At 42.4% G+C, this 25,557-nt stretch overlaps 2 protein-coding genes across 2 annotated transcripts in view; one reads left to right on the plus strand and one right to left on the minus strand.

Annotated features, from left to right (window-relative positions):
• Positions 1–12,669: 12,669 nt before the first annotated feature.
• LOC145341509 (uncharacterized) lies at positions 12,670–17,727 on the minus strand. Its single transcript, XM_080186486.1, has 2 exons — positions 17,620–17,727; positions 12,670–13,677 (listed from the first exon to the last, which is right to left on the minus strand). Exon 2 carries the CDS (start codon positions 13,675–13,677, stop codon positions 12,670–12,672), a length of 1,008 nt encoding a protein of 335 aa, XP_080042612.1. The 5' UTR covers positions 17,620–17,727.
• Positions 17,728–22,311: 4,584 nt separating this feature from the next.
• Positions 22,312–25,557, plus strand: part of LOC145341510 (very long-chain specific acyl-CoA dehydrogenase, mitochondrial-like) — a 51,756-nt gene continuing 48,510 nt past the window's right edge. The window contains exon 1 of the mRNA XM_080186487.1: positions 22,312–22,412. Coding sequence (XP_080042613.1) covers positions 22,312–22,412 — 101 coding nt within the window. The remainder of the gene's footprint in view (positions 22,413–25,557) is intronic.

Below are 25,557 nucleotides of genomic sequence, written 5' to 3' on the forward strand. Positions count from 1 at the left end.
CAGACTGCGCACAGACATTGACCAAGGCTGGAATTGAACCTGGGCTCCTGGCACTAACCACTGCGCCACCGTGCCGTCCTCCCACTGCAGCAGTGGTAACTTTTTGGCTCATTCTCACTCACAAGTTTGCAACAGAAACTGGAGATTCGGAGACTAAATTTGCATTCTCTCACTGCATGATGTCGCATGTCAGATTTTAAATATTCATATTTCTGGTTGTATGGAGCACATTTTATTGCTGCTAGCATAAAATGTCAGCATGGAAAGGGGCTGTAGTTGGTAGTTGCTTCCCTCACCAGACCTTTCACTATGCGCCCAGCAACTATGCTCTTCAATCTCAGATAGAATGAGAGGTGAGCAACCTACTTCCACCTCCCCCGGGGCACCATGGGTGTGGTAGGGTAGGTTCAGTAAGGAGCGCAAGTTGCTGTCTCAATTCGATCACTAATGTGTCCGTGGTAACACTACCACTTTGTACATTCCAAAATTATGCACTTCTGAAATACCTGTCGTGATATTGAGTAATGTCTTGGGATGCTTCATACTCTAAAGCCTTCGATGCAAATCATAACAAAATGAAGGCGGGCCATGCACTGAAGAGTGTATACTGAGTCTCTATCACATTGATGCTATCAGAGCAATGATGTAACCATATATGCCTGAGAGCAGAAGGCTGCTTCCTTCTCCAGACCTTCAGATAAGGTGAGCAGGTGTTGCAGATTGAGATGTTCCTTGCAGTGTTCCTTGTGCATCAATGATTGACTGTAAGGGAGGGCCAATGGTCGGGTACAAAGGTTTACACAGTTTCCTAGAACTTCAAGAATGAGTTATGTGTCATAGGCAGTTATCCACATGTGTAGTGTTACACAGTCAACTAAGTGGATGCTCTGCATGCCAGGATGTATGCTCCAGGTAAGCTTGCTCGTGTGGTCGCCCCAGCACATTGGAAGCCTTTTTCTTTTGGATGGTAGAGGCTGCAATTTCTAAGGGAGCTGAGAAGTCGGGTAGCATTGTGCGTTTTAGCTGTCACATACTCCTGAAGCTGGATGTTGATGGCAAATGTATAATGTGAAGGTAATTAAAGGAGTTGTTCTAACACCATTGTAGCCTCACTCTGCACAATGTACATCAGCTAAATGCTGTTAGTGCATACAATCAGAGGGTGTAAACTTCTGCTTCCTAATGGCATTCTCAGCATTGTGGACATGGTTTGAATAGGCACCTGGCAGCATTTTTGCTGGTTCATTGGCAGACACATTTGCAGGGTCCAGTTGCAAAGGATTTTGGAAGGTATATTTGTGCATTCTCTTGAAGCCACGGTGATCACGGATTCAGTCATGTTGATGGCCTTGTCTTTCAATATGTGTTGTTGGTATTGTCTCATATTGAGAGTGAACATTTCCCTGACGAAGATTGCCTTCCATATTAAACTTGTATTATGTGAATCAGCCATGGCTACATGGGCTTTAGCTCATCTGCCATGCTGCCCTCTTCCTCTTGTCAGAGCCAGAAGCTTGGACGGGGATCTCCTTCTCTTGCTCCTCATCTCCTTCATTGTCCTCCTTCTTAGATGGTGTGACTATGGGCCACATCAGATTTCAAAGGGACTGTTTGCAATAGGCAGAGTACTCACTGTACTCAACCAATCTGTGCTTGCAAAATCAGAACAAAATGTCTAATGAAAACTATTGGCCAGTATTTTCACAAGATGTGAAAAGAGAAAGATAACTCTTCAATACAGATCTGTTAGGTGTGTTGTGCTGCATGTGAAAATAGACTCACCGTAAGCTTTATGCTATGCAACCAAGGAGAAAGCCATGCACAGACACTACAGCTCCACCAAAACTGTGCTAGCCATTTGTCAGCTACCATAGTGTTTCAACAGTGACAAGAGTCTGGTCAGGCTGGGGCTGTTTTCCTTAGAGCAGAAAAGGCTGAGGGAGGACCTGATTGTGATGTACAAAATTGTGAAGGCCATAGATAGGAAGAAAATTTTCTCCTTAATAGAAGGGTCAATAGCCAGGGGGCATAGATTTAAAGTAATGGGCAGGAGATTTGAAGGGGATTTGAGGAAAACCTTTTTCACCCAGAAGATGGTGGGAATCCAGAACTCACTGTCTGAAAGGATGGTAGATGTGGGAACCTTCACAACGTTGAAGAAATTGGAAATGGGATTAAAATAGATAGGTACTTGATGGCTGACGCAAACATGACGGGCAGAAGGCCTCTTTCTGTGCTGTAAAACTCAGTGACTTATTGACCATCACTGGTGCTGCTATCTGATGTAGGCCTTTCCCAACAAAGGGGTATTTGATGATCTTTGGCACATAGGTTTGAGTATGTTTCCAGTCTGGGTGGTCACTGTTGATGCTAGGTTGACTGATGAGCCTTGTCTATGAAGAGAACAAATGATATATTGTGGGTAACTCGTACATTTGTCTACTGGGTATTGCAAGGTCTAAACACTATTATGTGTAATCACTGCTGTTAATTGTACATTATTTGTATTTAATTGTACGCAGGTGCTGAGTATGAGCTGGGGATTCACTTGAGACCCTATAAAGTGAGCGCTGTGCCTTAGCGGCTGCGAGGTTAAAGCTATGGACTGTTAATAAATTGTGAATGCTTGGGTTGGAAACTTCTCCTTGTCGATGTTTCCACTGCTGCTTGGCTTTGTTTGTTGTCGCTGCCAATAGCTGTGTCAATGAAATTAAACTAAAGTCAGCAGAGGGTACAGTAATACATCTGTGCCCTGTCTCAGTAGGAGGCTATCTCACTCAGTTTCTTCATGGCAAGAAGCCTTTAGAACAGGAATGCTGTAATCAGGCGCACTTGTTGAGTTTTTAGGTGGTTTGTTCTGGATCCTGATCGCTAATGCTTGCTGCCAAAATCTAAATGCAGCATTGGCTGGTAATGAGGTTTATTGTCACTTTGGTCTGTTTTATAGCTGTGAGGTATTGAGATCTTAGGGGGTGATTATCCCTGCTCTTCTGCGAGTTGCCCCAGGCCCAGATCAAGTCAGCTTTGCTCCTTCTGCAATAGCCTGTGCGAAAACTCCATGTTACAGTAAAATCACTACCTTTAAAAAGCTAGCATTTAAGTTGGTTTTAGGTTTCATCTATGTTGGAGGGTATTCAATATATGAATTAGCTTCAGGCAAGTGGATAATCGTCCCTTTACTACCAATAACATGAGAAACAAACAGCAAAAACAAGTTGCTTGATTGGAGTGGGTGGTTTCTGTGTATTGAATGATTCGTGTGTACTAGGTGAAGGTTATTTGCACTACAAAGCTTATCTTGTTTTGGTACTGCAGCCTTGAGCGGGATAAACACAGATTCAACTGCTTGCAGCTCGAATACATTATGTTTGCTGACATTAGCTCAAAGTTAACCGTGAAGTTCATTGATGATATGTGTCAAGGTCTGGTCATTTACACAAAATGAACCATGCCGTCTGTACATGTTAAATAAGTGCTTTATTTTGTGTGAATCTAATGTTCTGTTACCGTTGCACATCGAGTCTAGCTTTATTTGACCTCAAGTTAATTTTATGCAATTAGTTCCAGATGGACTTAAGAACCTGGGACTCGGGAGGAGAAGTAGGCCATTCAGCCCTTCGAATTTCCTGTCATTTGATAAGATCATGGCTCATCTGATTCTGATCTCCGCTCCACCTTTCTGTCTACCAAAAGTTGAGCTAACACAGCCTTGAATAAGAGAATTCCATAAACCAATGACCCGTTAAGAGAAGATAAAATCCTCATCTTGGCCTTTTGACTTGATTTATTATTGTCACATGTATTAACATTCAGTGAAAAGTAATGTTTCTTGCATGCTATACAAACAAAGCATACAGTTCATAGAGAAAGAAATGAGAGAGTGCGGAATGTAGTGTTACAGTCATAACTAGAGAAAGATCAACTTAGTGCGAAGTAGGCCCATTCAAAAGATGGCAGCAAGGCAGAAGCTGTTCTTGAGTCGGTTGGTTCGTGATCTTAGACATTTGTATCTTTATCCTAACTGAAGAAGGTGGAAGACAGAATGTTCGGGATGTGTGGGGTCCTTAATTATGCTGTTGCTTTGCTGAGGCAGTGGGAAGTATAGACAGAGTCAATGGATGGGAGGTTGGTTTGTGCGATGGATTGGACTACATTCACAATGTTTTGTAGTTCCTTTGCAGACTTGAGCAGGAGCCATACCAAGCTGTTATACAACCAGAAAGAATGCTTTCTGTGGTGCATTTGTAAAAGTTGGTGAGAATCGTAGCTATAGTGTTGACATTGAGGGACCAGGATAGGTTGTTTGTGATCTGGACACCTAAAAACCTGAAGCTCTTGACCTTTTCTACTTCATCCCCGTTGATGTAGTTCACAGAAGTTCACAGAATCCCTATAATACAGAAGGAGGCCATTCAGCCCACCAAGTCGGTACTGACCACAATCCTACCCCTCACTTAAATAGGAGAGCTTTTGTTTTTAAAATGTGTACCCTGGTTTTCAAATTCCCCACAAGTGGAAACATTCTCTATCCTATCAAGATCCCTCAGATTCTTACAGGCTTCAGTAAGCTTATCTTAGAACCTAAGTCAATTAGGATTATATTCACTGGAGTTCAGAAGAGTGAGAGGGGATGTCTTAGAAACTTACACAATTCTGTCAGGGTTTTTTAGATAGGGTAGAATTAGAAAGAATTTTCTCAGTGGTGGGTGGGTGGGTCCGGAATGATGGGTTTGAGGATAAGGGATAAACCTTTTAGAACTGAGGTGAGGAGAAATGTCTTCAACCAGAGGGTGGTGAATGTGTGGAATGTAGTTGAGGCCGAAATGTTGTCTGATTCCAAGAAGAAATTAGATATAACTCTTGGGGCTAAAATGGCCAAGTGATACATCAGGAAGGGGGGAAATCAGGATATTGAATTCACTGATCAGCCTCTAATCTACACATCTCAGGACACTAAGGGGCAATTTTAGCATGGCCAATCAACCTAACTCGCACATCTTTGACTACTTCCTCAAAGAACTCTAATGAATTGGCTCAATATGGTTTCAATTACACAAAACTAGTTCACTCTGCCTGAAATTGGGTTGTGTTGTTCTTTGTTCTTTGATCCCAACATAATTTTCTAAATATACTGCTGTAACTTCCCTAATAATGGTTTCTAACAAATTCCAATAATAGATTTTAGGCTAACTGGCCTTTTTTCTTACGTTCTGCCTCCCTCTTCTTCTTGAATAATGGCTCTTGAGTCATTGATAGTGCTATCAAGCAACACTTCCTCAGCAATAACCTGCTCACTGACACTCACTTTGGCTTTTACCAGGGCTACTCAGCTTCTGCTATAACTAAAGCCTTAGTCCAAACTTGGACAAAACAGCTGAACTCAAGAGGTGGATGAGAATGACTGCCTTTGAGTGAATGTGGCATCAAGGAGTCTCAGCAAAACTGGAGTCAGTAAGAATCACGAGGCAAACGCTCCACTGGTTGGACTCCTATCTAGCACAATGGAAGATGGTTGCGATGGTTGGAGGTCAATTATCTCGCTCCCAGGACATCACTGTAGGAGTTATGGTGATGTCCAGGGACAAACCATCTTCAGCTATTTCATCCTTTAACTTTCTTTGATCCTAAGATCAGAGATGGAGCTGTTCATTGATGATTGCACAATGCTCAGCACAATTCACAACCTCCTCAGATTTTGAAATAGTCCATGTCCAAATGCAACTAAACATGGACAATACCCAAGCTTGGCCTGTCCACAATCTACAAGGAACAAGTCAGGAGTATATTCTTCTCTTGCCTGGATGAGTGCAGCTTCAACAAGATTCAAGAAGTTCAACAGAATCCAGGATGAAGCAGCCTGCTTCATTGACACCATTCCACAAACATTCACTCCCTCCACCACCAAGGAACGGTGGCAGCAGTGTGTACTATCTACAAGATGCCCTGCAGGAGTTCACCAGGGCTCCTGAGGCAGCACCTTTCAAACCCACAACTGCTACCATCTAGAAGGGCAAGGGCAGCAGATATATGGAAATACCATCATCTGGATGTTCCATTCATCTTCCTGACTTGGAAACATATCACCATTCCTTCACTGTCGCTATGTCAAAATTCTGGAACTCCCTCCCTAACAGCATGATGTGTGTACCTACACTCAGAAATTCTAGTTACACTTTTCCTGTTAAATATTTGTAGAAACTCTTACTATCAGTGTTTATATTTTGAACTAGCTTTTTCTCCCTTCATTTTTTTTTTGTCATTCTTTGCTTGTTCTTAAAGTCTGTCCACACTTCTAACCCACCAATAATCTTTGCAGATTTGTGCAGTGTTTCTTCTAATTAGATAAAACCTGTAACTTCCTCACGGAGCCACTGTCATGGATTTGAAGAAAGTGATTTTTCAAAATCTTTAACTGAAATTTTGGAATTTGAAATGAAACCCACCAAACTGCTTTTTATAGCGAGGTCATCTTCCACGCTGAAGGTGAGAAAGACAAAAAGAATCATCAAAAGGGAGGGTGAAGAGAGACATTTCAAGATTCATGAGGATGTTGGCAAGACTAATGGGCTTGAGTTACAGGAAGTTGTTGGCCAGGTTAAGGATTTACTCCTTGGAATGTAGGAGAATGAGGGGTGACCTTACTGAGCTGTATAAAATTATGAAGGCATAGATTGGATGAACCTACATAGTCTTTTTCCCCAGGCAGGGGAATTGAAAACTAGAGGGGCATGGGTTTAAGGTGAGAGGGAAATGATTTAAAAGGAACATGAGGGGTAACTTCTTCATGCAGAGGGTGGTGTGTATATGGAATGAGTAGCCAGAGATGTTGAGGCGGGTACAATAGGAACATTTTAAAAGCATTTGGGTAAGTACATGGATGGGTAAGGATTAGAGGGATATGGACAAACATGGGCAATTGGGACTAGCTGTGGGGTTGGGGGGGGTATCATGGTTGACATGGTTCAATTGGGCTGAAGGGCCTGTTTCCATGCTGGATTGCTCTATGACTCTATCTCAGCAGGTGTCCATATCTCGGCTTCTGCTGATCCATTTCCCAGATTGTGGAAATGGTCTGAGTTCAAAGAAAACTGACTCTGAGGGGATATTCATGTTGTTTGTTCCATTTCAGAATACACTGGAAACTGGGATGATAAAAAAAACAACAGCTGACATCTGGGTGTACTTGCGCTGGGGTGTTGCAGTGCATGTGTGACACAGGAACGAGAGCCAGAAGTCAGTCAGTCCTGCAAAATCTCACAGGAAAAAGCTCAGCAGAAACTTCAAGCTAAAGGGAATTAGGCAGCTTTTCAGCCTTCTTGCAGAATTCAGTGTTTCCAAACAAACTGCCATCCTGCTAGAGTCAGCACTATTGGAATAAACTAACTTAACAGCCACAACATACCACCATCTACATTCAAGGATAAGCCAAAAATAGGTTTGTATGTCTGACTTTTATCTAGACTTTAACTTTCCATCTGAGCAGTGTGTTAATGTGTCTGTTACGTTCTTCTTCATATTCTTATGATTAAAAATAAACTCATAAACTTACTCTTTCGTTGGCTCAAGGAGACCTGGTTAATTTGGTTCCTTCTAGAAAGTAAATATATTTGGATTGGGAGAAGGTATCCACTGGGGAAGGGATTCCTTTTAAATTAACCCTGCTGCGACCAACCGAGCAGAGTGTTGAATAAAGAAGGCAAGCCAACTAATTCCTCCTCACCCGGGGACATAACAAAATTGGGGTCCAATTTGGGAAATTAACAAATTAAGGGACTTCCCCAGGGACTGGTTGCAACAAGTTGGGAAATTCACCGGGAGACCAGTTGCAACACCACGGATGATGTATCCTTCTTCTCAAGTATTTCTTTCACAAAGCTCAACTCGAGTGTTCTGTGGCTGGTTGTTAATGTTTTAATGTGGCTACATTTTCTCCCTGTTTACTTCCTTTTGCAATGCTGAAATGTTTTCAATGGTCAAGTACATTTGGTTTGGTTTACTCCCAGTTAAAACATCAACAGTTTGGGACCCTGCTTCATTGGAATTCTTTTATTAACAGCTCTGGTTTCCCCCCTTTTTTTTCTGTAAGCCTCATCAGATCTGAAGCTGTTGACTAGCCCTTTTCCTGGCTCAGTTTTCATTTTCTCAATGGCTATCCATAAGTAGTCTAAGGAAGATTTTATGTTAAAGTTTCATAGAAAGCTACAGTGCAGAAGGAGGCCATTTGGCCCATCAAAACCACACTGACAATAATCCCACCGAGGCCTGATCCCCGTAACCCCACTAATTCCTCTAAACTACACATCCCAGGACATTAAGGATCAATTTAGCTTGGCCAATCAACCTAACCCGCATATCTTTGGACTGTGGGAGAAAATTGGAGCGCCTGGAGGAAACCCATGCAGACACAGGCAGAATGTGCAGACTCTACACAGGCAATAACCCAAGCTGGGAATCAAACCCAGGTCGCTGGAGTTGTGAAGCAGCAGTGCTAACCACTGTGCCACCATGGTATCTAATGAAAAGCAAACAGTTGCTCAGAAAGTGTCTGCCTCTGTGTGAATGCTAGATGCACGCGGTCGGCGATCTAATAGATTCATTGTGTGTCGCCCAGTTCAGGTAAACATGACAATATTGCTGGTTCCTTTGTGTGACAAACGTTGGTAAGTGTAAACTGTGTTCCCTTTCTTATTCATCAGCTCCGATTAGCTCCAAAATGAATGATTGTCCATCCATCAATGTCAGATTTACAATGAATTTGCATATGTGCTGATTGCCTAATTACAGGAGGTCCTCTCCAGCTAATGGTGATACAAAAGAATAGGATACAATCAGAAGTTTAATAGAATGGGATGATGTGGCAGAATACCACATCAATGGACACTAAAGGGCCATGGTTAAAGCGGATCACCTTTCGAAAGAGACGCTCCCTGATCATGTTTCTTTGCTCCCAGTGTGTGTCACTTGACTCTGCACACAAAGATTGATTGCTGCAATCTTTGATTCCTCTTTACAAAATTTTGTTTTTTGTAACGACTGCACTTGGGTCAGATCATTTTGTATTGAACATGGCCAGATCTAAAGTCTGCATGGACCATCTACGCTTAAATCTGACAAGAAAGTTCCAACACTTCATAAGATATTACAGTCAATGCTGCATCCGAAATAAATCCTGAAAAAGTAAAAGATTGAAGAAGAAAACTGGCTAATTAAGTCTTAACTGTAATTTGCAACTTTTTTAAGAGAACAAAATTTTGTCATCCAATTAACAGTACGCCCAAATGAAAATGCCGGATTTAAATAATGTACTGTAGATATGACAATTTTGATAGAGGCTTTCTAGAATGCAGAAAGCCCCACAAAATAATTCAAAACGCATTTTTAGAAAAGTAAATACTTCTATAAATTGCTAATCTTGATCATTTTCAGCCCATCAAATGGGCAAATGCCTTTTCACGACATTGATAGACTTGAGATGAATTGCTTGGTATCAGTCAGAGTGCTGAAGAGCAGCACAGCGGTTAGCACTGCTGCCTCACAACGCCAGACACCCGGGTTTGATTCCTGGCTCGGGTCACTGTCTGTGCGGAGTCTACACATTCTTCCCATGTTTGCGTGGGTTTGTTCCTGGTGTTCCGGTTTCTTCCCACAGTCAGAAAGGCATGCTGGTTAGGTGCATTGGCCATGCTAAATTCTCCGTCAGTGTACCCGAACAGGCGCCAGAGTGTGGCGACTAGATTTTCCCAGTAATTTCATTGCAGTGTCAATGTAAGCATACTTGTGACTAATAAATAAGCAAAATAAATACCTCTGCCTCTGTCGACTGCCATGTGAGCGGTGTTGTTCTTAAGTCCCACATTAATCCTTGTACCACATGCACCATTTTAGTTAATAGAGCAGGTATATGTGTTATTTATCAGGCTCCACCAATGCTGCTATGTCACCGGCCCACTGATAGGTGGGAGGCAATAGTCAGATGATTTGCCTGCTGACGCATTTCTCCCTCCCCATGAAGAAACCCCTGCACAGTACCTTAACCAAATACAGTGAAACCCTGAATTTACGCGCCCTGATTTAGCGCAAATTTGGATATAACGCGATGAATCATTGGACCCAATATCCGTGATGCTCACAGAGGTCACGGATTCACCTTGTAGAGTAACCAAAGCAACGGTATGAGGAAGCTTCAAAGGCGGCAGTTAAAGTATTGGTGCAAAGCATGTAGAGCAACATTCCGGAGTGTCGCCCTCAATTAATGTAATGACATTGTGATCACAGCCTCCAGAAACTCCAATTACTCTTAATAAATGTAATTTGCATGTGAGGGTGGAAATCAGTTCGAAACTTCCACAGGATCGAATCCAACAGAAACAAACATGCCAGGTTTAGACAAACGGTTAACAAAAGTTGAATTGGTATTTCTTGCTTAATAGAAGACGTCTCGGGTTTCAAGTGGGCCAACGTCAACTTGTCAAAAATGATTCATATGTGAGCTATTATGAGACCTCTTTCCAGCTCTTCCACTAATAAGATTTTATCATACTTTTATTATGTACAAAGGAAATCCATGAGTTGTATAGGTTTAAAGGTTATTTGTTTACTGTGGATGGTTCTAAATTACTTGTTTTGTTTATTAAAAAGCTTTACTAAAAATTAAGTCAGTTTGAACACTGATTTTCTTGAACCCTGATTTAGCATAACCCCGCTTTTTTTGCAAAAAAGTTTTATGGACCCCAACCATTGCGTTATAATGGGGCTGCACTGTAGTACATTCAAGATTGAGAACTCACCAAGGGGGCAATTTTACGAGAAAAATTCCTAGTGTCCAGCTAGAGTGAATACAAAAGAGTTTGAGATCCATTTTTTGGGCTGGTCTATACTTAGAATTTTATGCACTTAGACAATGAAAAAATGGGATAGACTACTTCCAGCCCCTAGAGGCAGTGGGCAGGGCTTAAATCACCAGCCAGCTTTCTCCAGTAGCAGAGGGAGCTATTGTGCTTGTGCAGACCTCTGAGGCTGAACATACGCAATTGCAACAGCTAAAGCCTGACAGAGATAGAGAGACCTGCCAGGCCTCTGCTGTTGCAGCCAGCCTCAACAGACTCCCTGCACCCCACCATCTATCACGGGAACCCATGGCTGATTGTGAACCCCACACTTCCCGGAAAGATCAACCCACTTCCCACCCTCCCGCACTGATCACCTGCAGAGTGGCAGAAGGGCCCCCAATTCCTCCCTGATTGGGGTGCTCCAGCCTAGCCATGTCCCCTTCAGGCCCTGCCCTTCCAGACTCTGCCCATCCATAGGCCCCCCAGTGGGAAATGCCAAGATGCCTGGCTGGCACTGTCAAGGTGCCAGGCTGGCAGTGCCAAGCTGGCATTGCCTAAGTATCACACCCCCCCTTGCCCCTGGCTTCACTTGGGGGAGGGCAACAATGGCTTTCAGTTCAACCAGTGAGACCAACACGACTGTCCCCCATTGCTGGGGGCCAGGTATTTCTTCGCTGGAGAGAACCTCTACCGGCAAGGCCACAAAGGCAAGTGGGTCTGGATGATTATGTCCCGGGCTCACTAATTCTATTCAAATGATATTAAAATTAGATTTGAATAATTTATAAATTCTCACACCGGAAATGGGTGTGAGGCTGACTTTACTGGAAATCTGGTACCAATAAGATTGCGGGAGGTGAGAAATTGGGCACGAACCTGATTTCTAGACTCTTGAGCAGTTTTACTGGCTTGCTCCGCCCATCTGGGAAGGGTGAGCTGGTAAAAGCACGGCCCATGTGTCTCATCATCAAACATGGATTTATGTTCCACCACACTTTGGCCTAGCATTTGTCAGCTGCTGCCCGGCCTTTTGCCTAAGACCATGTGTAGTATGGACATGCCATGCTTGGTTGAAGGCATTAGGTTACATTTTAGCTTCATTTGAAACAATTTTTAAAAGCAGCATCTCGGCCTTTTGGCTAAGATGCAAGTGAGATCAAGCCTTGGAAGAGGAGCTATGCGTACTCCAATCAGCTTGGATCATGTGGATCAAGCCCAAGACAGGAGGTGAGAGCCCTGTTTTGTCAGCTTGGATCGGGAATGTCCCAACTTGTTGAAACTCTGAATTGGACTTGATTTGATTGAATTGGAATAAAAATAAAAAAAATGCTTTAGGGACCCAGGTTCAAATCCTGTTAAAGCAGATGATGAAAATCAATAAAAATCTGGAATTAGAGCCTAATGACCATTAATCAATTGTTGTAGAAACTTATTTGGTTCACCAATGTCCTTTAGAGAAGGAAATCTGCCATCCTTACCTGGTCTGACCTTCATGTAGCTTCAGATCCAATGTGGTTGACTTTTAAATGCCCTCATGAATGAGCAATAAATGCTGGCCCAGCCAGTGACGCCCACATAAGAACATAAGAAATAGGAGCAGGAGTAGACCATCTAGCCCTTTGAGCCTGCCCCGCCATTCAATAAGATCATGGCTGATCTGAAGTGGATCAGTTCCACTTACCCGCCTGCTCCCCATAACCCTTAATTCCCTTATCTATCAGAAATCTATCTACCCGTGACATCCCAAGAATATAACAAAGCAGAACATTAATCTTTACATTTATTTTCTTGAACGGATGCATACAAAGCACTTATGCAGAATGTTTCAGAAGCAATTGCTTCAACACATTAACTCCAATTCAGACAGCGTTTTAATCTGTTTCCCATTGAGTGTTTCAGGTTTTGCACATACTGTTGAGTTGAGTGAATACATTTTTTCAGAGTTGATTGTTATCCAGTGCCACAGATATCTCAGGTCGCAGTTACAAATCCACGGGTTCAGTGAGAGATCTATGCCCTGCTCCCATTTGACCCCGATGCGCTGGAGTTTATCAAACACCCCTGGAGGAAGTGACTCTAAGTCCATTGTGTCCAGTTTCAGTAGTTTATTAAACAGCCCCACTGGAATGATCCTAATTTTATTACCATTCAGAAACAAATATTCTAAATTAAGCACATGATCAAAGGTACCAGGGAGAAAGCTGAGCAACTGATTATTTCCCAGGTTTAACCTTTCCAGTTTAGCCAAGTTGTGGAATAAAGTAACTGGCAATTTTTCAAGTTTATTACTGGAAAGATCAAGTGTTGTTAAATCAGTCAAAGTTTGAAATGAATCGAGAGGCAAGGATTTCAACATGTTGTTTGACAAATCCAGTGTCTGAAGGCTGTGAAGATGATGAAACCATGAAGGGTTTACAGCCTGCAGTTTGTTTCCCTGTAAATGCAAGGTAGTTAGATTAAGAGAGCTGTTAAATAAACCGAGTGGGACAGTATCCAGCAAATTGTTGGTCAAATCCAAGGTTCTCAGCTGATGAAGATCCTTCAGTGCGCCTGAAGAGATGTTTGTCAACTTGTTGCTTGCTAGATTAAGGTCTTGGAGCTGGAAAAGCCCAGCAAAATCATTTTCTTTCAAACTGGAAATATTGGTGAATTCCAGCGATATGCTAGTTGCACTGGACGGAATGTTTTCAGGGACTTCGTGAAGGGATTCAAGTGAGACACAAATGACTGATATGACAGAACTGGAGAAGTAGCAAGTGCAGTGCTCAGGGCAAAGGGCCACGGAAGATGAGAAGCAGATGTAACTCAGGAAGAGTATGGTAGTAATCTTCGAGGCACCCATTATCATCTAAAAATCAAGAAAAATGGTATTACTTGTGGCCGTTTTACAACAGCAACAATAATTTAAATTTGCATTGCACCTTTCATGTAATAAAACTTCCCAAGGAGCGTTATAAAATAAAATATGACACTGATTCACTCAGGGGACATCAAACTAAATGCCTAAAACTTGGTTAAAGAAATAGCTCTTAGCAGAGGAAAGTGAGGTGGGGAAGCAGAGAGCTGTACTGAGGGATTTCCAGAGTCAACTGAAGGCATGACCATGAATAGTGGAGCGATTACCATTGGAGATGCTCAAGAGGCCAGAATTAGATGAGCACGGATTCCCAGAGCACTGGAATAAAAATAAAAAACTACAGATGCTGGAAATCTGTATTAAAAACAGAAAACTCTGGGAAAACTCAGTAGGTCTGGCAGAAAGTATTGTGTGGCTGCAAGAGATTACAGAGATAGCGAGGGACAAAGCAATAGAGGGATTTGAAAACAAAGATATTGGGGGATGGGGCATGATGTTGCCCTCAGCGTCAGCGAGAATGGCAATGCGGCCACAAGATCTCACGAGAATCGAGAAATGAGGTCTAACCAACAATTCCCCCCTTCCTCTCGACAGTGACATAATGAGTCTCCCACCCAGAAAAGACAGGGGCCTTATTTAAATGCATTCAAATGGAACATTATCATAAGTTTAAAAAGCCTTCCCTCCACATTATTCCCCCTCACGGAATATTGAAACTTGGCAGGCATGATGTCACGTTAGCGAGGTTCACAACAGGTTTGCGAACACAGGAAATTGTCAAGGTGATCCTGCTGGGGGCGCCAAGTATAATCCCTAATGGGAGGAGGGACATGCCTGGGCAGTGCTCTGGTACTGGTTGCTGGCACTGATTGGCATTGCAAGCCATAGGGGGATTGCGGGTGAAGAACCCGAAAGCCTACAAGAGGGTCAAGGGGGCCCAATGTTGCTGTTGTGGTACACCCATTATTTGCATTGTGGGGAATGGATGGGGGAGAGCCCCAAGTGCTTGTGTTGGGGTCATCCGTGTCCATTGTGGAGGGAGGGGGTGGCGGCTGGGTGGCATTCACTTTCTGTGCTGATTAGGATACCCTTTAAAGATGGCACCCCGATCTTTGTGGAGCCGACCTTGCCAGCTCCACGAGGCCCTGCTCCACTATACCCCAACCAATCATTTTTTTTCAGAGTGCCAGAAAGCCTGGTCTAAAAACTCAGCTGTGCAGCTGAGAGATACATGATGGCCAGAGCCTGACACCATCAAAAATTATGGACTGCATGGTGGAAAGTGGTCAGCACTACTGCCTCATAGCACCAGGGACCCGGGTTAACTACCAAAGGCATGGAAAAGCAGCAGATAAGTTGAGGCAAGGGTGAAGTCGGGCATGAAAGGTGAAGATAGAAATATGTAGTCATAGCTAAGGGACATGTATGAGGTCAAAAACTCATCTTCTGGTCAAATATGATACCTAGATCATGAACAGACTGTTCTTATCTCAGACTGTTACAAGAAAGAGGAATGGTGTCAGGAACGTGGAAGTGGAGGAACAGGACTGAAAATAATATCTTCAGGCGTTCCAATATTTAATCAAATGAATTTTTAACTCATCCATTTTACAGTGGATAACATCAGAAACATGCTTATAAAGGATTTTCATTCATATTTCTAGTCGTTTGTTCCTTTTTAACATATTTCAGTTCATTTTCTTCACAAATGTCTTCATTTAACCAAAATATGTGAACGACATGATGAAGTTTAAATTTTATTTATTAATGTCACAAATAAGCTTATATTAACACTGCAATGAAGTTACTGTGAAAATTCCCTAGTCACCACTCTCTGGCACCTGTACGGGTTCACTGAGGGAGAATTTAAAATGGCCAATAGACCCAACCAGCACATCTTTTGGGCTGTGGAAGGAAAGCGGAGCACCTAGAGGAAACCTGGGCAGACATGGGGAGAATGTGCACACTCCATACAGTCAGCAACCCAAGCTGGGAATTGAACTCAAGTTCCTGAGCACTGTGAGGCAGCAGTGCTAGCCTCTGTGCCACCATGTCATCTGGGAAATTTCCTGATCTGAATGTTAGGGTCAGGTTTTGGATAATAGTTATCAGCCATGATCTTATTAAATGGCAAAGCAGGCTTGAATGGCCTACTTCTGCTCCTATTTCATATGGTCTCATCAATCATAGAAATTTCACTGTCACAACCTGTGACGCCTGTAGAACTGACTCAAATAGTGGATAGATTTTGTGAGATCCTGTTCTGTAGAGAGGCATGCATACAGGAGCATAATTGGGGAATCAAGTGCCAAGGTCAGAATGCCTGAGTTAAAATAGTTTTAGTAGAAAAATCAGGAATATTGCAAAGTGAGCAAGCTTTGTACCCAGTTTTCTGATTCACGTTCTCGTTGAGTTGCACTTTATTGTTGAGAGTGGAACCTCAAAAGGTTTACAAATTACAGCCTATAACTTAACCTGTAGCATTTTCCACACAAACCATTCAAACCTTTCAACCAGATTGTAACTCATTCCCAAAAGAGTATCAGTTTATAGTCTTCAGTCTAACCTATCTGAATCCCTTGATTTGATTATAACCTACAGCTCTTTTAGCATGTCTCCATTATTCTTTATGGAACTGAACCCTTCCATTGGATCCTATTATCCTACCACTATAAAGTTGGATAATACATGGAAAAAATATTTTTCACTGCAGTAAAGAGGCAGGCTGTATAAAGCCTTGAGTGAAAGAGAGAGTGAAAACTCTCAAAGAATTACAAGTGCATGGGAAGAGGAAAGGACGCTGAGAGCAACCTGGCAACAGAAAAGAATCGACCAGACAAAGTCAATCTCAGCTGTCTAATAAATGGGCTCAATCACTGCTTAATTAAACAGTCGAAATAATCTGCATTACCTGAGATTGGTTCAAGTCGGAGACTAATACATTATACAGAGGGTTTCTGAACTGTGCCTATCTTTGTACAATGTTGCTAGAGAGGATATCCCTGTTATTTTTGCAAATTGACTCCTATCTGTGTGTGTGTGGAGTGCTTGTTCATCTAATTACATATCTCATATGTTGTTCATGTATTAACCATTACAGAATAGCAGTCATTATTTCTCTTTCCAGTTTTCAAGCTCACAAATTGATTCGTCCACAATGGCTGCAGAACCTTTCCCTACCCTGTAAAATATTGTTTACTAAGTATGTTACCCTGTGGCTGGAATTTTCTCAACAACAGTGCTTGGTTTGATTTATGGCAGCATGTAGCAGTTGCTGGCTTCTTTGTTAGCAGTTGCACTGAGGCAGTATGTGAACAACTGCCATTCTTTTTTTCTTGCACAATACATTTAACAATTAAAATTTCAGCAAGTATCATTCACTATTTGCAGCGACAAATTTGAGTTCGGCCCGGTGGCACAGTGGTTGGCACTACCATCTCACAGTGCCAGGGACCTGGGTTTGATTCTTGGCTTCAGTCACTGTCTGTGCGGAGTTTGCATGTTTCCTCCCCGCGTCTGTGTGGGTTTCCTCCCACAGTCAGAAAGATGGGCTGGTTAGTTGCATTAGCCAAACTAAATTCTCCCTCAGTGTACCCGAACAGATGCCAGAGTGTGGAGACTAGATTTTCGCAGTAACTTCACTGCAGTGTTAATGCAAACTTACTTGTGACACTAATAAATTAACTTAACTTTTAATTACATTGACCGGGGAGGAAAATAACTGGGACATACAGCAGAACCTTTTTCTGCTGACAGTGATCTGCAGCATGGTCTGCACATGACACAAAATACCCCACAGCATTCATTGAGTCAGATCGCAGAGTAAGCTCCCTCCATACAAATCCCAGCAGACTGAATAGAAAGCAGCTAATAACAAGAGAAAGAGAGGCTGGGGGAAAGCACAGACTTGCAACACCATTAACATATTCTTACCTTACTGTTGAACCGATTCTGAAGCAAATTTGTTCTGCCAGCTTTGTCAGCGGCAATTAATTTGGAGAAGTTTTTTCTATATATGGCTCCACAACTGCTCTTTGCCAAAACAAGCAACCGTCTGCCTGTACTTGTCAAAGCAAGTGAGGCTGGAATACTGGAACTGGTGAAATTTGAAGAGAGGTTACATCATCACTGGAACTGGGAACATTGCTCAGGTCTCTGCCATTTTGGTCAATGGCATTTCATGCAACATTAGTTAGCCCAATGAGCAATAATGAATTTGTACAGAACATGCTGAACGCTTTTATGAAATGTGTGCTATTTATTCATTTTAATCCTGCTGTTCTGAACAAAAGATATTGCATCAGTAAGACTGAAACTTAGAAAACCCTTAGCAATATCTAAAGTCAGCAAACTGTCAGGTGTAATCTGATCTGTTGAAACACTGTAAAGTTTGCTAAGCATTATGCTGGTAAATCATTATCTAAATTGCTTAGTTGTGACAAGCCATAGGATCAGAGGGTCATAGAGTTTTACAGCACAAAAAGATGCCCTTCAGCCCATTGTGTCTGTGCCACACATTGAACACCTATCTATTCTAATTTTACATTCCCAACACTTGGTCCATAACCTTGTGTGCTATGACCAACATTGAGGGAAAACTGTGGGAGATTAAAGGAACAACATTTTCCAAAATATTGGAGAATATTGATACAGAATCAGAGGCACTGTATTGGTATTTGTGAAATATGAACATTTTTTAACATTCTGCACAAGATGTTGCAATTTATTGAGACCTGCACCTCTAGCACAGATTGAGTTGTTTGTGTATACTAATGTTATGGCTTTTAGCTAAGACACTGTTTAATTATCTTAGCAACTTGCTTTAGTTAGAAGCTTAATGTTTTTAATTAGCTTTACTTCCTAGTTACATTCTAACATTCAGTTCTTTGGCTGAATTACATTTTATATAGTTGCGTAAGGCTGAAATTGACCTGGAGAGAACCTGTGCGCAGTGAATCTTAAAGATTTCACTTTGGGCAGTTTATGGGGCATACATTTCACATCCCCATATACAGAGAAGCTGAAAATAATTTGCACAAATAACCCTCTCCCCAGCAAAACATCAAAGGTATCCCTTTCTCAGTGGACCATGTGATGGATTTCTTCCAACATTGTTCAGCTTTGAATACAATTCATATCTGTCAATGTCTGTAGCTGTAGGAACCTCAGTGGTCAACTTCCTCTAGACACTGGATAAGAGCAAATTACTGGAGATGTTGGAATCTGAAGCCCAAAAAGAAGATGCTGGAAAATCTCAGGATGCCTGGCCGCACTATGAAGAGAGAAAAGAGCTAATGTTTCAAGTCCAGATGACCCTTTGTCAAAATGTTTTTAAAAGGTAGAAAATAAAATGAAAACAAAAGGGTCAAGGTGGGGTAGAGTTAATCATCTGAAGTTGTTGAATTCGATGTTGAGACTGGAAGACTGCAATGTGCCTGGCCAGAAGATGAGATGCTTTTCCTCCAGTTTGCTTTGAACTTCACAATCCAAGGACAGACACGTGGGAATGGGAGCAAGATCGTGTGTTAAAATGGCAAACAAACGGAAAGTCAGGGTCCTGACTGTGCACAGACTGAAGGTTTCAGCAAAGTGATCAATTAGTCTACGTTTGGTCTCTCTGATATAGTGGAGCTTTGACAAAGGGTCACCTGGACTCGAAATGTCAACTCTTTTCCCTCTTTGCAGATGCTGCCAGACCTGTTGAGATGTTCTATCGTTTTCTCTTTTGCCCTCAAGACACTCTCTGCATCTCACCAAACCACCACGACCCACTGTCCCCCCACCCCCCTCCATCACACTGCGTGCACGTGCACACACACACACACACACACACACACACACACACACACACACACACACACACAAATGTGGGAGCCCTTTGGACATGTGCACCGGCATAACCTGATTTCTCATTGTGGACAACTCAATGTAGCACAGTCCATAACGGCTTTTCTGGTGCCACAGATTCTGCCGCCACAACTTGATGCTTTTGTCCGAGCCTTTCGAGAACCATGAACATGGATCAAGCCCATAAGTCATCAAGAAGTGATTGAGACAGAAATATATCCTAAGTAAAGACAGCTGACATCTCAATATCCTGATGTAATGGCTGCAATGATAAAGCATCCAGAACAGGAAGGAATCCAAAATTTCTGAATTGTGCACTTTCGATACCAATGCAGAACAGAAAATAAATGAAATGGAAATAATGGCACTGCAAGTCTAGAGAATCTGTCTGTGAAGAGGAACCAAGATAAATGGGGATATTGCAGCAATATATTTGCTTTTGAAGTCCCTGAAGGTTGAGAGAAAAACCTTGCATTAAAATCTCCTCAGGTAGCATAGGAGAGTGGACTGGGCATTGAAACACAGCCCATAGAGACCGGCTCCTATGGTTCGAGACCACCTTAAAACCATTGTAGTGTGAGTGCACAATTTCCAGACTAGGAATATGATAATATTTTAATTAAAAGCTGAAACAACCTTCTCATCCAGAACCAGAATATCTTCACCTTCATCTCCTGAATTCCTCTGGAAACATAGAACTTTGATAGTACCAAGTTTGCTTTCTGAAGTTAGGACATTCAATATAGGATGGTCTCCAATGCCTTGAAGTCCTAACAGATGGTTTCTTCCCACCCCTCACTGTTCCCCTTCCATTGATATGGTATTGTTTTTTGACAGGAACATACAAAAAACATGGGGAGTCAGTTAGCTCAGCTGGCTAGAAGGCTGGCTGGAGGTGCACAGCAGTGTGAGTTCAATTTTCCTGCTTTCTTAGTCTTGTTCCTTGCCTGAGATGTCTTGACACTCTGGTTAAATCACCACCAGTCACCTGCAGTCATCTGGGATTAAGACAACTTTATCCTTTACAACATACCCACACATAGCCCGTGTTACTCTCACAACTAATCTAGAGGAAAAGAGCAAAATGCATACAGTCAACACATGCACATTGACTATCAACTAACAGAAAATCTGCACATGAGTGTTACTGCCCTGGAGAGATGTGACCCACTTAAAAAAACAAACTCTTTAAAGTGTCATTGGTTCTATTCTCTCTTCACAGATGCTGTCAGACTTGCTGAGATTTTCCAGTATTTTCTGTTTCTGATTCATATTCCAGCATCCGCAGTAATTTGCTGTTATCTACATTAAGGCGTGTTCCATCACTCACAGAAAGCAAAACTTCCCAGAACAATAAATTAAACTGTCGCAGTAAGACCAGAAAGCGCAGGATCAAACTGGTGAGATTTAGGATTTGTGTCCTTTTGCAGTCATTCAGAATGTAAATTGGGTTTCAAATGTGGGTATGACAGACAGAAAAAAACAGGAAGAATGTAAGAATCAAGCGAACACTGTAATGTAGGTATTAAGTTGGACTGAAGTATTCTGAATAAGATATAATCAGGCCCAATGGGTTTCCTAATCATTTTGCTTTTGTGCCATATGGGGATAAATGGACTGAATGGACAATAATATGGTCATGCAAATTAATGGCATAATAGCTCAATCATCAAAAGGGAGAAAGCTAAGTAATAAATAATGATTGTGTGCATATAAAATATTTGATTAATTAAATAATTGAAAAATAAAATGGAAACATTTTTGATTCACTCCAGTCAAATACAGTCCAAAGATGTGCAATTTAGATTGATTGGCCATGCTAAATTAAAGTTTATTTATTAATCACATGGAGTCTTACATTAAGACTGCAATGAAGTTACTATGAAAATTCCCTAGTTGCCACACTCCAGTCAGAGCGTGTTTGGGTACACTAAGGGAGAAAATTAGCACAGCCAATTCACCTAACCTGCATATCTTTAGACTATGGGAGGAAGCCGGAGCATCCGTTGGACTTAAACCTGGTGTTGTCAGACTTCTTACTGTGTTTACCCACACAGACACAGGGAGAATGCGCAAACTCCACACAGACAGTGACCCAAGCTGGAAATTGAACCCTGGTCCTGGTGCTGTGAGACAGCAGTGCTAACCACTATGCCTCTGTGCCACCCTTTGCCTCTTAGTGTCAGGGGGGGCTAGCTAAGATAAATGCATGTGGTTATAGGGATAGGGTCTGAATGGGATTGTGCTCAGTGCATACTCGATGGGCCAAATGGCTACCTACACTGCAGGATTCTATGAAGTACACTGCATCCCTTCACATCTGAGAGATGCATCCCAGCTTGTATGAAGAGCAACTGGTTTTACAATACACTGTGAGCAAGTGTGCCTCTGGCGGGAGTCGGGCAGCCAGACCACAGAGAATGCAGAGGAGGCCAGTATCTTTTATAATACCAGCATATGGGGAACCCAAGGAGCAGAAAAATCCTCATATGTTCCATTAGCAAAGATTAATCATGTTAACACAAAAATTGTCATTGGTGGCGTCACAGAACAGTTGCCCTGGAGATAAAGCTCCCCTCGCCATTTACAACAGGATGTGCAGTGCAACAGCAAACTACATTGACTCTGGGGGTGGGAGGAACAGAGGAAAGGGATAGGTTACAAGGCCGAGAGTAAATTGGAGAGGTGTACTGCTGCGGATGGCGGCAGTAGCTGCCCGCCTTGGCGAGTGAGCGCTGAAGAGTTTGCCTCCTGTGGGGAAACTTCAGAGTCCAGGCGATGCTGCCCCGTCTGCTGGTGCAGAGCAGCGCTCGCCGTGACCTTCTCAGCATCTCCCGGATAAAGGGCAGGTGGCGGCGTCCTCGCCCCACCACCAATAGGTGCGTAAACCCATGGATACATACGCCCCATCTATTGATACCAACGCCACTGATTCATGAATATCAATTGCATTGTAGACAATTTGGAATTGGGGTCCGAATCCAGTCATCGCGCGGTTTGTAACTCTGCTTCAAGGGAAAAATTATAGAATGGTTACAGCACAGGTGGAGGCCATTCTGCCCTTTTATAGCTGTGCTGGTCCTCTGAATGAGCAATGCACCCAGTGCCATTTTCATGCCATTTTCCGGAAGCCCGCTTGATTGGCACCACATCTACAAACCTCCACTTTCTCCACCACCAATGCTCAGTGGCAGCAGTGTGTATTATCTACAAGATGCACTGCAAAAATTCAGCAAAGATCCTTAGACAACATCTTCCGAACTCATGACCACTTCCGTCTGGAAGGACATTTGATTGTCGTTTCAAGGAACCCTAGCTGAACTGGAGTAAAAATGGGAATCAGTTGCTTTACTAGCTGGACGGTTAGGTTTGCTTTGTACATTGGCTTACTTTCACCAGGTAAAATGGATCAGTACAGCTTGCAGATTTCAGATTGTCTGACTATTTGAATGGCCTTTTCTCGAGTCAGTTCTTCCTTAGCCTGTAGTATGTCTGAAAGGGTTTCGTTCCCCCAGTCTGACAACAATTCTGTCCTTTATGTACCTAGACTTAAGCTCTCCTTAATCACAGCCTTCGCCAGTCTGTATAATTCATTTAGAAAAGAGTCAACCAGCTTTCCAGGCTGTTGGACACATTCGTTGAATTTTGCGCTGTAAAAATTTCATGTTTCTCAGATTAAGACATGTATCAAAGGATTTAAGAACTTCATCAATTTTATCTGAGGATTAATTTATTTCTTGCCTCACGATAATATAGTTGGCTAACAGATCTACGAAATGAAGTACTGTATTTGTTTGTTCAGCTTCTATCCTTCTGGAACAATTATATATTTTAAGAATCTTTTCCACCAAATTTCCCAATTTTATGTTTGGTTTGACGCTCGGATCAGTCCAAATTGCTCTGGTAATGTTAATTTCTCACTTTGGAGTTCAGGTGAGTACAGCTTTAAATGCGTATTGTCAGAGAGAAGAAAGAAAAGTACAGGTCTGGAACAGGCCCTTCGGCCCTCCTAACCTGTGCCGATCATGATGTCCTAACGAAACTGAAAAAACCTTCTACCCTCATTCAGTCTGCATCCCTCTATTCTTCCCCTATACATGTACCCATCCAGATGCCTCTTACTAATGGGCCTGCTTCCACCACCTCCTCTGGCAGCGCATTCCAGGTACCCACCATGTACTGCATGAAAAACTTACCCCGCACATCTTCCATAAACTTTCCCCTTCTTGCCTTGAACCTGTGCCCCCTTGTAATTGAAAGTGGAGTTGATACAGCAGCTGGAAAACTGTACTGTAAAATGCAGAGCGGACGTTGCAGACAGATTCCACTGTCAAGTTTATCCACCACTGTGAAATACAAGACAAAAATCATGGAGCAGTTTAACACACAGGACTTCTCGCCAGCAAGGAAGAGAATGAGGATGGCTCCCATCCTGACATTGAAGAAGCTCTGCTGATGTCATTCAAGGCAGCCCTAGTGGGGAAGATTCCACCTTTGGTCCAATCTTCCAGCAAGGTGATGTTTGAGCTGATGGCTGGATTAATTTAAGACAAAGCATAACATTGTCTTTGATTTGATTTGATTTGATTTATTATTGTCACATGTATTAGGGTACAGTGAAAAGTATTGTTTCTTGCGCACTATACAGACAAGGCATATCATAGAGAAGGAAATGACAGAGTGTAGAATGTAGTGTTACATTCATATCTAGGGTTTAGAGAAGGATCAACTTAATGCAAGATAGGTCCATTCAAAAGTCTGATGGCAGCAGAAAGAAGCTATTTTTGTATTGGTACATGTCCTCAGACTTTTGTATCTTTTTCCCAACGGAAGAGAGAATGTCCAGGTAGGTGGGTCCTTAATTATGCTGGCTGCCTTGCCAAGGCAGCGGGAAGTATAGACAGAGTTGAGGGATGAGAGGCTGGTTTGCCTGATGGGCTACATTCACGACCTTCTGTAGTTTCTTGCTGTCAGGGGCAGAGCAGGAGCCATACCAAGCTGTGATACATCCAAAAAGAATGCTTCCTATGGTGTAAAGGTTGGCGAGAGTCGTAGCTGACATGTCAAATTTCCTTAGTCTTCTGAGAAAGTAGAGGCATTGGTGGGCTTTCTTAACTATGGAGTCACCATGGTGGGACTAAAATAGATTGTTGGTGATCAGGACACCTAAAACCTTAAAGCTCTTGACCATTTGTACTTTGTCCCCGTTGATGTAGACAGGGGCATGTTCTTCACTACATTTCCTGAAGTCGATGACAATCTCCTTCATTTTCTTGACATTGAAGGAGAGATTATTGTCAATGCACTAGCTCATCAGATTCTCTGTCTCATCCCTGTACTCTGTCTCGTCATTGTTTGAGATCTGACCCACTACGGTGATGTCTTCAGCAAACTTGAAAATCGAGTTGGAGGGAAATTTGGCCACACAGTCATAGGTGTAGAAGGAGTATCGTAGGGGGCTGAGAACACAGTCTTGTGGTGCTCAGGGTTGAGGATGATCATGAAGGAGGTGTTGTTGCCTATCCTTTCTGATTGTCTTCTGCATGGTATGCTGTGAGAGTGCAGAGGTGACAGCCGCAATGACAGATGGTTGGTTCCAAAACAGATTTGGCCACATTCTGAACAAGTATGCACCAAGAGACATGTTTACTATGGATAAACCTGGAGTGTTTTATTGAAGAGATGATCTGGGATTTTGCACAAAAACACAAAAAATGCTTGGCTGCAGTGACAACATTGAAAACTAGTACCACACATGAATGAAAACAGTATGCAAAACAGAAGAAGATCATTGAGTTTTTCCAGAGATAACTCCTGGTCTTTTCACAATGCAAAGCTTCAGCCTTTTGCAAGGCCAGGTCATTGCAAAATGTGAACAAATTGAATAAGTAAAAACTTAACCTTCTAACTTCTAAAAAAAAATGCAACTTCAATGTATGTAATCTCTCCTGGTATATAATCCATGGAGTTCAGATATAATTCTGGTAAATCTATACTGGACACATGCCCAGGGCAATCTGTATC

Source organism: Carcharhinus amblyrhynchos, chromosome 3 (assembly GCF_965287045.1).
Source record: "Carcharhinus amblyrhynchos chromosome 3, sCarAmb.v2.hapA, whole genome shotgun sequence".
In the NCBI taxonomy this organism is placed as follows: domain Eukaryota; kingdom Metazoa; phylum Chordata; class Chondrichthyes; order Carcharhiniformes; family Carcharhinidae; genus Carcharhinus; species Carcharhinus amblyrhynchos.

Excerpts from the sequence above, each read along its gene's own strand:
- LOC145341509 (XM_080186486.1), bottom strand. The coding sequence starts at position 13,677 with ATGATAATGGGTGCCTCGAAGATTACTACCATACTCTTCCTGAGTTAC.